This window comes from Oncorhynchus tshawytscha, linkage group LG26, assembly GCF_018296145.1.
Source record: "Oncorhynchus tshawytscha isolate Ot180627B linkage group LG26, Otsh_v2.0, whole genome shotgun sequence".
Taxonomy (NCBI): domain Eukaryota; kingdom Metazoa; phylum Chordata; class Actinopteri; order Salmoniformes; family Salmonidae; genus Oncorhynchus; species Oncorhynchus tshawytscha.
This window is the reverse complement of record NC_056454.1, coordinates 26,151,032-26,167,562: the sequence shown is the minus strand read 5'-3', so window position 1 is coordinate 26,167,562 and position 16,531 is coordinate 26,151,032. Positions and strand designations below refer to the sequence as shown.

Genomic DNA, 16,531 nt, shown 5'->3' with positions numbered 1-16,531 from the left:
CTGGTTAAAAGCAGTGGTTCACGCTTTCAGTTTCATGCGAATGCTGCCATCAATCCACGGTTTCTGGTTTGGGAATGTTTTAATCGTTGCTGTGGGTATAGCATCGCCGATGCACTTTCTAATGAACTCGCTCACCAAATCAGCGTATTCGTCAATGTTGTTGTTGGACGCAATGCGGAACATATCCCAGTCCACGTGATCGAAGCAGTCTTGAAGCGTGGAATCAGATTGGTCGGACCAGAGTTGAACAGACCTGAGCGCGGGAGCTTCTTGTTTTAGTTTCTGTCTGTAGGATGGAAGCAACAAAATGGAGTCGTGGTCAGCTCTTCCGAAAGGAGGGCTGGGGAGGGCCTTATATGCATCGCGGAAGTTAGAATAACTATGATCCAGGGTTTTACCAGCCCTGCTAGTACAATCGATATGCTGATAGAATTTAGGGAGTCTTGTTTTCAGATTAGCCTTCTTAAAATACTCTTGTGTAAGGGTCTGTAGTGAATCACAGCCAGCTGCCAGAGATAAGCAAATGTAAACACAGGACATGTGACAGAGTTGATGGACACCCTATGTTCCTCAATGGACAGAAAGTTCCACATAATGGAATATAATCACGTGCTATCAGAAACTGCTGCACTTAAACCCCAGGTTTAAGAAGTTATCCTTCAGTGATGCCAGAGCGAGTGATGAGGCTCTTCAAAGAACAACCTCAGCAGCAGGGAGGGACAGCCCCAGCAGTCAGCTGGCTCAGGCACAAGGGCAACAGGAAAAAGAGGGATCAGACAGAGCAGAAGCACCAGCAGTAGTGCCACAAACGTCTTCTGTTTGGATGCTGATTGACGAGAGAGCAACCGGGGATGCAGCATGAAGGAATCCCTCAGCAGATGCCATAATAGCGGTCCGATCCTATTTGGAGGGAGACTCTGCATAGTGGCCACATCCGTTCCTTCCGAGTGTCCTTTCTTGAAAATGAGACAAATAATTAGAGAGAAGAAAACCCATCAGCCCCTCGAAAATGAGGCAGCTTGCATTTCTGAATGCAAATAATATATATATATATATGTGTGTATATGTGTGTGGATATACAGTGGAGCAAAAACGTATTTAGTCAGCCACCAATTGTGCAAGTTCTCCTACTCAAAAAGATGAGGGAGGCCTGTAATTTTCATCATAGGTACACTTCAACTATGACAGACAAAATGAGAAAAAAAATCCAGAAAATCACAATTGAATTTTTAATGAATTTATTTGCAAATTATGGTGGAAAATAAGTATTTGGTCAATAACAAAAGTTCCTGGTCCCTTTGCAGAAAAACAGCCCCAAAGCATGATGTTTCCACCCCCGTGCTTGACAGTAGGTATGGTGTTCTTTGGATGCAACTCAGCATTCTTTGTCCTCCAAACACGACGAGTTGAGTTTTCACCAAAAAGTTATATTTTGGTTTCATCTGACCATATGACATTCTCCCAATCTTCTTCTGGATCATCCAAATGCTCTCTAGCAAACTTCAGACGGGCCTGGACATGTACTGGCTTAAGCAGGGGGACACGTCTGGCACTGCAGGATTTGAGTCCCTGGCGGCGTAGTGTGTTACTCACGGTAGGCTTTGTTACTTTGTCCCAGCTCTCTGCAGGTCATTCACTAGGTCCCCCCGTGTGGTTCTGGGATTTTTGCTCACCGTTCTTGTGAGCATTTTGACCCCACGGGGTGAGATCTTGCGTGGAGCCCCAGATCGAGGGAGATTATTCCGAATAATTGCTCCCACAGTTGATTTCTTCAAACCAAGCTGTTTACCTATTGCAGATTCAGTCTTCCCAGCCTGGTGCAGGTCTACAATTTTGTTTCTGGTGTCCTTTGACAGCTCTTTGGTCTTGGCCATAGTGGAGTTTGGGGTGTGACTGTTTGAGGTTGTGGACAGGTGTCTTTTATACTGATAACAAGTTCAAACAGGTGCCATTAATACAGGTAACGAGAGTGGAGGACAGAGGAGCCTCTTAAAGAAGAAGTTACAGGTCTGTGAGAACCAGAAATCTTGCTTGTTTGTAGGTGACCAAATACTTATTTTCCACCATAATTTGCAAATAAATTCATTAAAAATCCTACAATGTGATTTTCTGGATTTTTTCTCTGATTTCGTCTGTCATAGCTGAAGTGTACATATGATGAAAATTACAGGCCTCTCTCATCTTTTTAAGTGGGAGAACTTGCACAATTGGTGGCTGACTAAATACTTTTTTGCCCCACTGTGTATATACACACACACACACACACACATATATATATATATTATATACATATACACACACACATATATATATATATACATATACACACACACACACACACATACATATATATATATATATCTACATATACATATATATACACACACACACACACACACACACAACATTAAAGTTATCCTCAGTGAAGAAGTTTTAGAATAATTCCATAGTATCCATTTTTGGTATCTATCACACATTCAATAGTCAGTCTTCTGGATACTGTAACAGAGATACATGTTGGACCCTCAAAAGGGGAAGGGCTGACTAGTCCTTGGGAATTGTCCTTTCCTTGTGTTCATGGACCATTTGCAATGCAGCTCCAAGTGACAGAGAACACATAAATTAGGGCCAGGCCTACACGTCTAAGACTGGCATTTGCTCTCAGCCTGTCTGGCGACTTCTTCAAGCTAACACAATAGACCTATACATTTTTTTAGGGGAATAATATTTCAAATGTGTTTTCAAAAAGAAAGAATAAAAGGATATGTACCCTACCTTATGATACTTCTTCCTTATCTGCCCTCTTGGTTTATATCTCAGCTTCCTCTTCCTCAACCTTGTCATTAGACATTTTAACAGAATTATTACAGAGCAAAAAGTGGCTGAGGTAGGTTAGTCACACAACAATGGTGGCCTGTAACATAGTCACATACCTGTGATTGTGCCTCGAACTGGTGATCGTCCATGAATGAACTCCTGGGATATTATCCAGAAAAAGAGAACATGGATTTGAAAGCAAAATCAATGTATGATAATTCAATATAAATACATTTTTCACTATGAAAAATTTAGTGCTTGATTTTGAGAAGCTGACGTTACCAAAGACATTTTCCATTTTTCCACCAGTACCATACGAGTCCAGCAGCAGCAGCAGCAACAATCAGAAATATAATGACAAGTAGAACCCAACAGGCAGCAGAGGTATCTGTGAGGAGAGGGGGGGGTACAGTTAATACAAACAGCCTGCATTTACAACTACAATACATGCCCTAGCAATCAACGTAGCGCTAATGCAAACACTTTCCAGTAAGCAAAGAGATAATGTTAGAAGGTTATATGTGTACATATGCAATAAGCTAAAAGTGTATACCATGACTAGGGCTGTGGCGGTCATGAAATTTCTTTAGCCTGTGATTGTCAAGCAAATAACTGCCGGTCTCACGATAATTGACGTTAATTGGCATTAACACGTTTAGCATTTCCTGGTTCCCAGGTATGGCCTACAAGCCACTGATGCAGACCTTTGGATCATCAGCATTTAGAAAAGTCTATTAAATCAATGTAATATAGCCTATACCGTCACAACAATCAAATCAAATGTTATTGGTCACATACACATTGTTAGCAAATTTTAATGTGAGTGTAGCGAAATGCTTGCGCATCCAGTTCCGATTGTGCAGTAATATCTAACAAGTCATCTAACAATTCCCCAACAACTAGCTAATACACACAAATCTAAAGGGGTGAATGAGAGTATGTACATATAAGTATAGGGATGAGCGATGGCCTAGAGGCAATGGCAAGGTGCAATAGATGGTATAAAATACAGTATATTCACTACCGTTCAAAAGTTGAGTCACTTAGAAGTGTCCTTATTTTTTATCCATTAAAATAACATAAAATTGATCAGAAATACAGTATAGACATTGTTAATGTTGTAAATGACTATTGTAACCGGAAACGGCTGATTTTTTATGGAATATTGACATAGGCGTACAGGGGCCCATTATCAGCAACCCTCACTCCTGTGTTCCAATGGCACGTTGTGGTGGCTAATCCAAGTTTATAATTTTAAAAAGCTAATTGATAATTAGAAAACCCTTTTCTAATTATGTTAGCACAGCTGAAAACGGTTGTTCTGATTGAAGAAGCAATAAAACTGTCTTTCTTTAAACTAGCTGAGTATCTGGAGCATCAGCATTTGTGGGTTTGATCAAATCAAATTTATTTGTCACATACACATGGTTAGCAGATGTTAATGCGAGTGTAGCGAAATGCTTGTGCTTCGAGTTCCGACAATGCAGTAATAACCAACGAGTAATCTAACCTAACAATTCCAAAACTCCTACCTTATACACACACAAGTGTAAAGGGATAAAGAATATGTACATAAAGATATATGAATGAGTGATGGTACAGAACGGCATAGGCAAGATGCAGTAGATGGTATCGAGTACAGTATATACATATGAGATGAGTAATGTAGGGTATGTAAACATTATATTAAGTACCATTGTTTAAAGTGGCTAGTGATACATTTTTACATACATTTCCATCAATTCCCTTATTAAAGTGGCGGGAGTTGAGTCAGTGTGTTGGCAGCAGCCACTCAATGTTAGTGGTGGCTGTTTAACAGTCTGATGGCCTTGAGATAGAAGCTGTTTTTCAGTCTCTCGGTCCCTGCTTTGATGCACCTGTACTGACCTCGCCTTCTGGATGATAGCGGGGTGAACAGGCAGTGGCTCGGGTGGTTGTTGTCCTTGATGATCTTTATGGCCTTCCTGTGACATCGGGTGGTGTAGGTGTCCTGGAGGGCAGGTAGTTTGGTGATGCGTTGTGCAGACCTCACTACCCTCTGGAGAGCCTTACGGTTGTGGGAGGAGCAGTTGCCGTACCAGGCGGTGATACAGCCCGACAGGATGCTCTCGATTGTGCATTTTTAGAAGTTTGTGAGTGCTTTTGGTGACAAGCTGAATTTCTACAGCCTCCTGAGGTTCAAGAGGTGCTGCTGCACCTTCTTCACGACGATGTCTGTGTGGGTGGACCAATTCAGTTTGTCCGTGATGTGTACGTCGGGGACTTAAAGCTTACTACCCTCTCCACTACTGTCCCGTCGATGTGGATAGGGGGGTGCTCCCTCTGCTGTTTCCTGAAGTCCACAATCATCTCCTTTGTTTTGTTGATGTTGAGTGTGAGGTTATTTTCCTGACACCACACTCCGAGGGCCCTCACCTCCTCCCTGTAGGCCGCCTCGTTGTTGTTGGTAATCAAGCCTACCACTGTAGTATCGTCTGCAAACTTGATGATTGAGTTGGAGGCGTGCATGGCCACGCAGTCATGGTTGAACAGGGAGTACAGGAGAGGGCTCAGAACGCACCCTTGTGGGGCCCCAGTGTTGAGGATCAGCGGGGTCGAGATGTTGTTTCCTACCCTCACCACCTGGGGGCGGCCCGTCAGGAAATCCAGTACCCAGTTGCACAGGGCGGGGTGGAGACCCAGGGTCTCGAGCTTGATGACGAGTTTGGAGGGCACTATGGTGTTAAATGCTGAGCTGTAGTCGATGAACAGCATTCTCACATAGGTATTCCTCTTGTCCAGATGGATTAGGGCAGTGTGCAGTGTGGTTGAGATTGCATCGTCTGTGGACTTATTTGGGTGGTAAGCAAATTGGAGTGGGTCTAGGGTGTCGGGTAGGGTGGAGGTGATATGGTCCTTGACTAGTCTCTCAAAGCACTTCATGATGACGGAAGTGAGTGCTAGGGGGCGGTAGACGTTTAGCTCAGTTACCTTAGCTTTCTTGGGAACAGGGACAATGGTAACTCTCTTGAAGCATGTGGGAACAGCCGTCTGGGCCTGCAGCCTTGCGAGGGTGAACACATTTAAATGTTTTCCTCACGTTGGCTGCAGTGAAGGAGAGTCCGCAGGTTTTGGTTGCGAGCCGTGTCAGTGGCACTGTATTGTCCTCAAAGCGGGCAAAAAAGTTATTTAGTCTGCCTAGGAGCAAGACACCCTGGTCCGTGACGGGGCTGGTTTTCTTTTTGTAATCCGTGATTGACTGTAGACGCTGCCATATACCTCGTGTCTGAGCCGTTGATTGTGACTCTACTTTGTCTCCATACTGATGCTTAGCTTGTTTGATTGCCTTGCGGAGGGAATAGCTACACTGTTTATATTCGGTCATGTTTCCGGTCACCTTTCCCTGGTTAAAAGCAGTGGTTCGCGCTTTCAGTTTCACGCGAATGCTGCCATCAATCCACGGTTTCTGGTTTGGGAATGTTTTAATCGTTGCTATGGGAACGACATCATCAATGCACTGTCTAATGAACTCGCTCACCGAATCAGCGTATTTGTCAATGTTGTTGTTGGACGCAATGCGGAACATATCCCAGTCCGCGTGATCCAAGCAGTCTTGAAGCGTGGAATCAGATTGGTCGGACCAGTGTTGAACAGACCTGAGCGCGGGAGCTTCTTGTTTTAGTTTCTGTCTGTAGGCAGGAAGCAACAAAATGGAGTCGTGGTCAGCTCTTCCAAAAGGAGGGCGGGGGAGGGCCTTATATGCGTCGCAGAAGTTAGAATAGCAATGATCCAAGGTTTTACCAGCCCTGGTTGCGCAATCCATATCCTGATACAATTTAGGGAGTCTTGTTTTCAGATTAGCCTTGTTAAAATCCCCAGCTACAATGAATGCAGCCTCAGGATATGTGGTTTCCAGTTTGCAAAGAGTCAAATAAAGTTCTTTCAGGGCCATCGATGAGTCTGCTTGGGGGGGAATATATACGGCTCTGATTATAATCGAAGAGAATTGCCTTGGTAGATAATGCGGGCGACATTTGATTGTGAGGAATTCTAAGTCAGGTGAACAGAAGGACTTGAGTTCCTGTATATTGTTGTGGTCACACAACGTCTTGTTAATCATAAGGCATACACCCCTGCCCCTTTTCTTACCAGAAAGATGTTTGTTTCTGTCGGTGAGATGCGTGAAGAAACCAGCTGGCTGCACCGATTCCGTTAGCGTCTCTCGAGTGAGCCATGTTTCCGTGAAGCAAAGAACGTTACAGTCTCTGATGTTCCTCTGGAATGCTACCCTTGCTCGGATTTCATCAACCTTGTTGTCAAAAGACTGGACATTGGCGAGTAGTATGATAGGGAGTGGTGCGCGATGTGCCCGTCTCCGGAGCCTGACCAGAAGACCGCTACGTTTCCCTCTTTTACAACGTCTTTGTTTTGGGTCGCAGGCTGGGATCCATTCCGTTGTCCTGGGTGGAAGGCAGAACACAGGATCCGCTTCGGGAAAGTCATATTCCTGGTTGTACTGATGGTGAGTTGAAGTTGCTCTTATATTCAGTAGTTCTTCCCGACTGTATGTAATGAAACCTAAGATTACCTGGGGTACCAATGTAAGAAATAACACGTAAAAAAACTGCATAGTTTCCGAGGAACGCGAAGCGAGGCGGCCATCTCTTTGAAAGGCTGGTAATGGCTCACATCAACACCATTATCCCTGAAACCCTAGACCCACTCCAAATTGCATACCACCCAAACAGATCCACAGATGATGCAATCTTTATTGCACTCCACACTGCCCTTTCCCACCTGGACAAAAGGAACACCTACGTGAGAATGCTATTCATTGATTACAGTTCAGCGTTCAACACCATAGTACTCTCAAAGCTCATCACTAAGCTAAGGATCCTGGGACTAAACACCTCCCTCTGCAACTGGATCCTGCACTTGTTGACGGGCCGCCCCCAGGTGGTGAGGGTAGGTAGCAACACATCCGCCACGCTGATCCTCAACACTGGAGCCCCTCAGGGGTGCGTGCTCAGTCCCCTCCTGTACTCCCTGTTCACCTGTGACAGCCTGGCCAGGCACGACTCCAACACCATCATTACGTTTGCTGACGACAATGAAGAGACAGCCTATAGGGAGGTCAGAGACCTCGCCGGGTGGTGCCAGAATAATAACCTCTCCCTCAATGTAACTAAGAGTAAGGAGATGATTATGGACTACAGGAAAAGGAGGGCCGAGCACACCCCCATTCTCATTGACAGGGCTGTAGTGGAGCAGGTTGAGAGCTTCAAGTTCTTTGGTGTCCACATCACCAACAAACTAGAATGGTCCAAACACACCAAGACAGTCGTGAAGAGGGCACGACAAAGCCACCCCAGTCATAGACTGTTCTCTCTACTACCACATGGCAAGCGGTACCGGAGTGCCAAGTCTAGGACCAAAAGGCTTCTTAACAGCTTTTACCCCCACGCCATAAGTCTCCTGAAAAGGTAATCAAATGGCTACCTGCACTATTTTCATTGTGTTCCCCCCCAACAACCTCTCTTTTTACACTGCTGCTGCTGCTATCTGTTTATCATATATGCATAGTCACTTTTACTATACATTAATGTACATACTACCTCAATTAGCCTGACTAACCGGTGCCTGTATATAGCCTCACTACTGGTAAAGCCTCGCTAACGTATATAGCCTCGCTACTGTTATTTTTCACTGTCTTTTAACTGTTGTTTTTTATTTCTTTACTTACTGGTCAACTAATACCTATTTTTTTACTTAAGAATTGCACTGTTGATTAGGGCCTGTAAGTAAGCATTTCACTGTAAGTTCTACACCTGTTGTATTCAGCGCACGTGACAAATAGACTTTGATTTGATTACAGGTTCAAAACAGCCAGAAACAAAGTGCTTTCTTCTGAAACTCGTCAGTCTATTCTTGTTCTGAGAAATGAAGGCTATCCCCATGAAAGGAAATGCCAAGAAACTGAAGATCTCGTACAATGCTGTGTCCTACTTCCTTCACAGAACAGGGCAAACTGGCTCTAACCAGTATAGAAAGAGGAGCGGGAGGCCCCGGTGCAGAACTGAGCAAGAGGACAAGTACATTAGAGTGTCTAGTTTGAGAAACAGACGCCTCACAAGTCCTCAACTGGCAGCTTCATTAAATAGTACCCACAAAACACCAGTCTCAATGTCAACAGTGAAGAGGCGACTCTGGGATGCTGGCCTTCTAGGCAGAGTTCCTCTGTCCAGTGTGTGTGTTCCTTTGCACATCTTAATATTTTCTTTTTAATTGTCAGTCTGAGATATGGCTTTTCCTTTGCAAATCTGCCTATAAGGCAGAAAAAAATAAAACAAATTATAAGGTGCATTTTTAAGGTGAAAATCTGTATGCCAGTTAGGCTCTACACCAGTTGTAAAGCAGATTAATGCGCTTAATTTTAAGAAGTTATTTTGCCACTTTAGTTGTGATACAAACCTTAGGCCTATGGGCTAGGCTGCATGAGGTGTGCAACTATGATTTGAAAAAGTCGCAAAATGAGTGTCTTACTGCACACAAGCTGGGCATCATTCACAAAAGATAGGCTAATATTGTCACCCATCAGACAATTCTTGATTTAACCTCATCTTTACATATACTAAATCATCTATGAAATTTGTTTTGATTTAGAATGGACCATTATCATGCACCTGTATTGAAACAGGGGCAGGGGAAAAAAAATCTATGCACTTAAATAGTGAATGCGAATGGAGGGCGCTTTTCCCGTGATTCATTTTCATGCCAGCCAGGTAGGCTATACTCCTGTAGTAAAGATACGCAATGTGCTTAATATTAGGAAAGTTGACACATAAAGAAATATAGTAGGCCTAGCCTATAGAAAGCTGATGGGATCCTCTTTTTAATACAGGCCATCACTGTTTTCTCACGCAATTGCATAGCCAATAGAAATGTCTTGCAACATGAGCTCAAGGGCTCTCATGAAGTGTTTGATTCGATTTTTAATTACAATTGCATTGATGTTTGAGTGATTAGAGGGACAATAGTGCTGAGTACCAGGCAGTTAGCAAGTTTGGTAGGCTAATAATGTCCAGCAGCATCAGAGCTTGGAGAAGCCTAACTACCGTGACTAAACGGTCACATGGAATTTGACTGCCATCATGACTCGTGACCGCCGTTGTGCCGGTAATACGGTCACCATAACAGTCTTAGTTTTTAAATCTCCCTGTAGAAAAAGATTTGAGGCCATACGTCTGATACTAACACACGCAGTGAAATATAAGTGAGCATTTTGCTCAACTTTGGTATACATACATGCTACATTACATTTCACATAATTGTCCCTAATATAACAATTCAAGTATAAGCAGCCAGTAAAGCAACCATCATGAATTGTGTGTGTGTGCCTGCATGTGTGTGTGTGTATTTTTTATTTCTTCTCTCTCAGGTGTTCTTACAGGATGTGACATGCACATATTGAGAGCCAGTCGCTCTTCCGTAAGGATTGGAGGCCTCACAGCTGTAGAGGCCATTCAGCTCAGAGCTGAGGCTGATGAGGTGCAGTGTGTTTCCCTCTGCTCTCACTGCAGACTGAGGCCATGGCTGGCCCACTCTGGGGGGGAGAGAGAGAGAGAGAGGGTGAGGAGAAGGCCTGACCCTGCTGAAAAAGACATCAGACAAGCATAGGCTGGTGAGCAGCCTTCGTTGTGTTTTAGCTAGTAAAAAGCCTTTGTTTTCACTGGTGACATTCACATTTTAGCCATTTAGCAGACGCTCTTATCCAGAGCAACTTAAGTGTATTCATCCTAAAATAGCTAGGTGGGACAACCACATATCAGTCAAAGTAAGCACATTTTTCCTCAATAAAGTAGCTATCAGTAAACACAGAGCTAGTAAGGGGGTGTCGTGTCTTTGGCATCATTAAACTGAAGATGAATCTTTATCAAATTACTCTGCAATTAAACTGAACTTTTAATATCTGATCACTTAGTCTTCCGATTAATTAATTATTCTTTACCTCACGTTAGTCTCATTCCAAACGTCGTAAATTGTTGGTTATCTGCACGAACCCAGTCTTCACTATGAGTCATCCATACATCAATTGTCTTAAAATAATTTATTTACTAAATAAGAAATTCATAGAAATGCATCACACAAACAAACAAAATAGATATGTTTACAAAGAAATGATAGGGGGATGTGCCACAGCGGGCTAAACCGGCTTGTTGAACAGAGTGATAAAAAAAATAAATTTTTTTTTATTTAACTAGGCAAGTCAGAACCTCTTGATGCTACCCATCCCGGATCCGGGATCGTGACTACGGCTCAAGCTCATTAGCATAACGCAAAATGCAAAAAAATATTCTTAGAAATATTTAACCTCCACACATTAACAAGTCCAATAGCTCAAATGAAAGATAAACACCTTGTTCATCTACCCAGCAAGTCAGATTTCTAAAATGTTTTACGGCGAAAACATAGCACACATTTATATTAGACCACCACCGAAACAAAAGAACGTTCCCCAAATCGGCCGCGCGCAATAGAGTGCATGTATTTGAGAGTGACCCGAACGATTTAGCCCGCCAAAGGACGAGGGCGCGCGAAATTCAAACAATGAACGTGCCAATTGAAAGCAGACATCGCGCTGAACACATAGAAACTGTTCCTGGATCCGTAGCTGCTTGGGAAGGGTGGGGGCGATGACGTCAAAGTTGACCCAACTTTTCTGTTGCCAAGAGGGTGTTTGGAAGAAAGGCTGCCCTGAGAGTTCTGCTTTACATACAGACATAATTTAAATGGTTTTAGAAACTTTAGAGTGTTTTCTATTCAATAATAATTATTATATGCATATATTAGCAATTTTGGGGAAAAATATTTTCAGTTTACTATGGGCACGCACTTCCTCCAAAGGGGGCAGTATTCAGCCCTAGGCTTAAGAACAAATTCTTATTTTCAATGACACCCTAGGAACAGTGGGTTAACTGCCTGTTCAGGGGCAGAATGACAGATTTGTACCTTGTCAGGTCAGGGATTTGAACTTGCAACCTTCCGGTTACTAGTCCAACGCACTAACCACTAGGCTACCCTGCCGCCCCAATAATTATAACAATTGAAATGCTAATCCTTTGCACATGAACGCTCACTCATTCGGGAACAATTGCAATCAATATATATATTTACGCTCAGTGTGTCGTCGGGATCTCTGTTGAAGTTTGTTTCTGTTGGAGAGTGAATGAGTGAGGATGATACAGTTTGTGAAATTGTGTAATGTGATTTTGTACTGTTTAATGAAGGAATCTCCAATTCCTTCAAAAGAAATTCCTTCAAAAGAAAGTCTGGTCTCAGCATTCTGGTCTCTCATTATAGAATAGATGTTTCGGCGGTTGTCGGTCTTCGCGTTCAATGATACCGAATTCTTAGCTGCAGACTCATAATTAATATCAAAGACTTGTTCTTATTCTGTCGGTATCGATAGTCTAAGAGTTTAATCACGTGGGATGGTTAAAAGATTCAGCAGTCTGGTCTCAAACCTTGGCCCTCTTGTTATCGAAGTTAGCTGGCTTGCAACCTTTGTCCTCTCGTAATTAAGAGAAACATGCTCTGGTGATTGAAAACCTGGGTGGGGTTTTATTCGGAAGAGCAGAAAAGGGGCTATCCCAAGACGCCAGACCATAACTGTGCTCATGGACGGTCCTCTGATTTAGTTTTGGAGTTTCCTTCATTAACTTCTTGCGACTCCAAACCCGTATCCGGGAGCGTAATCATAGCCTCGAGCTCATTAGCATAACGCAACGTTTCCTATTCATGGAAATTGCAAATTAAATGAAATAAATATATTGAAACACAAGCTTAGCCTTTTGTTAACAACACTGTCATCTCAGATTTTCAAAATATGCTTTTCAACCAAAGCTACACAAGCATTTGTGTAAGAGTACTGATAGCCTAGCATAGCATTAAGCTTAGCATTCAGCAGGCAACATTTTCACAAAAACAAGAAAAGCATTCAAATAAAATCATTTACCCTTGAAGAACTTCGGATGTTTTCAATGACGAGACTCTTAGTTAGATAGCAAATGTTCATTTTTTCCAAAAAGATTATTTGTGTAGACGAAATAGCTCCGTTTTGTTCATCACGTTTGGCTAAGAAAAAGACCGGCAAATGGAGTCACTTACAACGCCAAACTTTTTTCCAAATTAGCTCCATAATATCAACAGAAACATGGCAAACGTTGTTTAGAATCAATCCTCAAGGTGTTTTTCACATATCTATTCGATGATAAATCATTCGTGGCAGTGGGTTTCTCATCAGAGGCAAACGGAAAAATACTGCCGCTGGAGATTACGCAATAATTGCGACGGAGGACACCAAGCGAACACCTGCTAGATGTAGTCTCTTACGGTCAACCTTCCAATGATATGCCTACAAATACGTCACAATGCTGCAGACACCTTGGGGAAAACGTGGAAAACGTAAGCTGACTCCTAGCTCCTCCACAGCCATATAAGGAGTCATTGCCATGAGGCGGTTTCAAAAAATGCGGCACTTCCTGATTGGATTTTTATCTTGTTTTTTTTCTGTAACATCAGTTCTGTGGCACTCAGTTTGAGCATAGCCTGAAGATAGGGAGGGGCAGTTCCTGTTGCTGCTCCATAGACAAGTACCATGGTCTTGTAGTGGATGCGAGCTTGGACTGGAAGCCAGTGGAGTGTGCGGAGGAGCGGGTTGAACACCAGGTGGGTTGCAGCCTTCTGGATAAATTGCAGGGGTTTGATGGCACAAGCAGGGAGGCCAGCCAACAGCGAGTTGCTGTAGTCCAGACGGGCAATGACAAGTGCCTGGATTAGGATGTTCTACGGACGTTGTAGAGCATGAACCTGCAGATGCAAGTCACTGCTTTGATATTCGCAGAGAACGATGTTGTGTTTGTGTTCTCCAGGATCATGCCAATGTTCTTTGCACTCTGGGAGGGGAACACCGTGGAGTTGTTAATCGTGATGGAGAGGTCTTGGAGCGGGCAGGCCTTCCCCTGGAGGAAGATCAGCTCTGTCTTGTCGAGGCGGTGGGACGAAATTCCAAGCTGAGATATCTGCCAAATGCGTGTCGCTACCTGGGTGTCAGAAGGGGGAAGGGAAAAAGTATGTGTCATCCGCATAGCAATGACAGGAGAGACCATGTTAGGATATGACGGAGACGAGTGATTTGGTGTATAGAGAGAAGAGGGCCTAGAACCGAGCCCTGGGGGACACTAGTAGTGAGAGTATGTGGTGCAGACACAGATCATCTATACGCCACCTGGTAGAAGCGGCCTGCCAGGTAGGATGCAATCCAAATGTATGCAGAGCCCTAGACACCCAGCCCTGAGAGGGTGTCAAAGGCAGTCGAAAGATCAATGAGGGTGAGAACAGATGAGAGAGTCAGCTTTGGCAGTGCGGAGAGCCTCCGCGACACAGAGAAGAGCAGTTTTTGTTTAGTGACCAGTATGGAATCCTTTATTTCTTTTTTTTTACCCCTTTTCTCCCCAATTTCATGATATCCAATTGGTAGTTACAGTCTTGTCTCATCGCTGCAACTCTCCCATACGGACTCGGGAGAGGCGAAGGTCGAGAGCCGTACATCCTCCGAAACACAACCCAACCAAGCCGCACTGCTTCTTAACAATGCTCACTTAACACGGAAGCCAGACGCACCAATGTGTTGGAGGAAACACAGTACATCTGGCGACCGTTTCAGCATGCACTACGCCCGGCCCGCCACAGGAGTCGCTAGTGCGCGATGGGACAAGGACATCCCTGCCGGCCAAACCCTCCCCTAACCTGGACGACGCTGGTCCAATGGTGCACCGCCCCATTTGTCGCAGTCGGCCGCGGTCGCAGAGCCTGGACTCAAACCCAGAATTTGTAGTAGCACAGCTAGCACTGCTTAGACCACTGCGCCACTCGGGAGGCAAAGTATTGAATCCTGACTGGTTATGGTCAAGAAGTTTGTTCTGAGAGAGATGTTCTGTTATATTCACAGACATCATTCAAACAGTTTTAGAAACTTCAGAGTGTTTTCTATCCAATACTAATAATAATATGAACATATAAGCATCTGGGACAGAGTAGGAGGCAGTTCATTCTGGGCACGCTATTCATCCAAAAGTGAAAATGCTGCCCCCTATCCCAAAAAGGTTAAGCAGCGAAAAGGTAGAGAGGAGGTGTGAAAGGATGATCGGTCCCATGGAAATGTAGTTTTCTTCCATTTTCGCACAGCTGCCAACAGCCCTGTTCTGTAAGATCACAATGAGTCACTCAGCCACGGAGCAGGAGTGGAGGGCCGAGCCAGCAGGGAGGAAAGGAGACAGTGTGAGTCAATAGGATGCGGATTGGGAGGAGAGTAGGGTCGAATAGGCAGAATCAGGGGACAGGAGGGAGAATGATTTAGCAGAAGGGAGAGTTGATAGGATAGAAGATGAGAGAGAGAGAGCGAAGATTGCATTTGGCGCATGACCAGGCTTGGTAGTCTTTTTACTGGTGACCAGCCTTGGTTGTGTTTTCAATACTGGTCAGCAGTGTACCAGCATATAATATCCAATATCCAATAATGAACTTTTATTCACCCACAATATGCATTCAGAATGGAATATACGGAATATATGGCATTATTTAGGATGCTTCAGACAGAAGGGTATACTATACTAAATAAATCAAAATATTTATAAATATAACAATTTTCAAAATAGTGTGCCTTCAAGGGGATTCAACCTCATACCCTCATAACCCTGAATGTTCCATAGTACCCTACTCTACCTGCTAAATTACCGGTCAGGTGAAACTACATGTACAAAATCCTTACAATATTTGTAAGTACGGTGTCCAGTAGAGGTCGGTGTTTGAAAGCAGCTTGGAATCGATGAAAGCACTGGAACTATTGCGAAAATCAGTGGGATCTTGCATTTTGAAAAAGCATGTGTTCAAACTAAGCTTTGGACGCCATTGGCGTACTTGTGATAAAGTGATATGCATCTGCACACTGCTTCGAAGTTAGCTGCTTAGTGATTTCGGCACATGCCTCAGAGCTTCGGTATCAAACCTATCATCACAACATAGAACCCTTTGTTTTGTACCTGTAGGTAGGGGAACCCTTTTGAACTCCATTTAGAACCCTCTCATGTAGAACCCTCTGGTTACAGGTAGAACAAATGACAGGTTCTACAGTTATACTTATAGGATACTTCAGACGCGCTAATGGCACACACTTAAATATTACCTGTCATTGGACAGAAAGTTACAAGCTACTGAGTTGCAGTAAAAAATATTGTATTTTTACAGTTGAAATCAGGTGTTATTTTGGAAAATTACGTGTTTACCTTACATTCACTGCAGTTTGAAATGTTGATGGGGGCAATGTGCTGGCATGGGCTCATTTTCATATTTCGGGGCAACAATTCTGTTGCATTTGTGCCATCCGTTAGTGGAAGTGTTTTATAGCTTTGTTGATAAAAGGTTGAGCATCTCATTTGTCCACTCCCAGTTCTACAATCTTTGCAAGCTCTTGTGACAATGAAGAGCTGCACTGTTAAGAGGTTACTATGCATTGTCCTGTAACTTAATGACAGTTGGTCACTAGGAAGTTCATGTTTAAAACCCTTTCCAGTCAGAGCGTTCTAATTTCGGAATAAAGTTTGATTGTTTAAAGCCTTAACACTACCGTCCAATCACAGATTTTATTTCTGAAAACTGCCATTTACACTTGACAACA

At 43.5% G+C, this 16,531-nt stretch overlaps 1 protein-coding gene across 3 annotated transcripts in view; it reads right to left on the bottom strand.

Annotated features, from left to right (window-relative positions):
- Positions 1-342: 342 nt before the first annotated feature.
- LOC112225433 (nectin-3) overlaps positions 343-16,531 on the bottom strand; it is a 39,629-nt gene continuing 23,440 nt past the window's right edge. For 2 of the 3 annotated variants that reach the window (XM_024389401.2, XM_024389402.2), the window contains 5 exons: positions 10,245-10,399; positions 3,100-3,205; positions 2,934-2,976; positions 2,776-2,836; positions 343-956 (listed from right to left, as the gene is read on the bottom strand). In XM_024389401.2, the coding sequence (XP_024245169.1) occupies positions 2,810-2,836; positions 2,934-2,976; positions 3,100-3,205; positions 10,245-10,399 (331 nt within the window). In that variant the 3' untranslated portion in view covers positions 343-956; positions 2,776-2,809. The remainder of the gene's footprint in view (positions 957-2,775; positions 2,837-2,933; positions 2,977-3,099; positions 3,206-10,244; positions 10,400-16,531) is intronic. The other variant, XM_024389400.2, reaches the window with a different exon arrangement.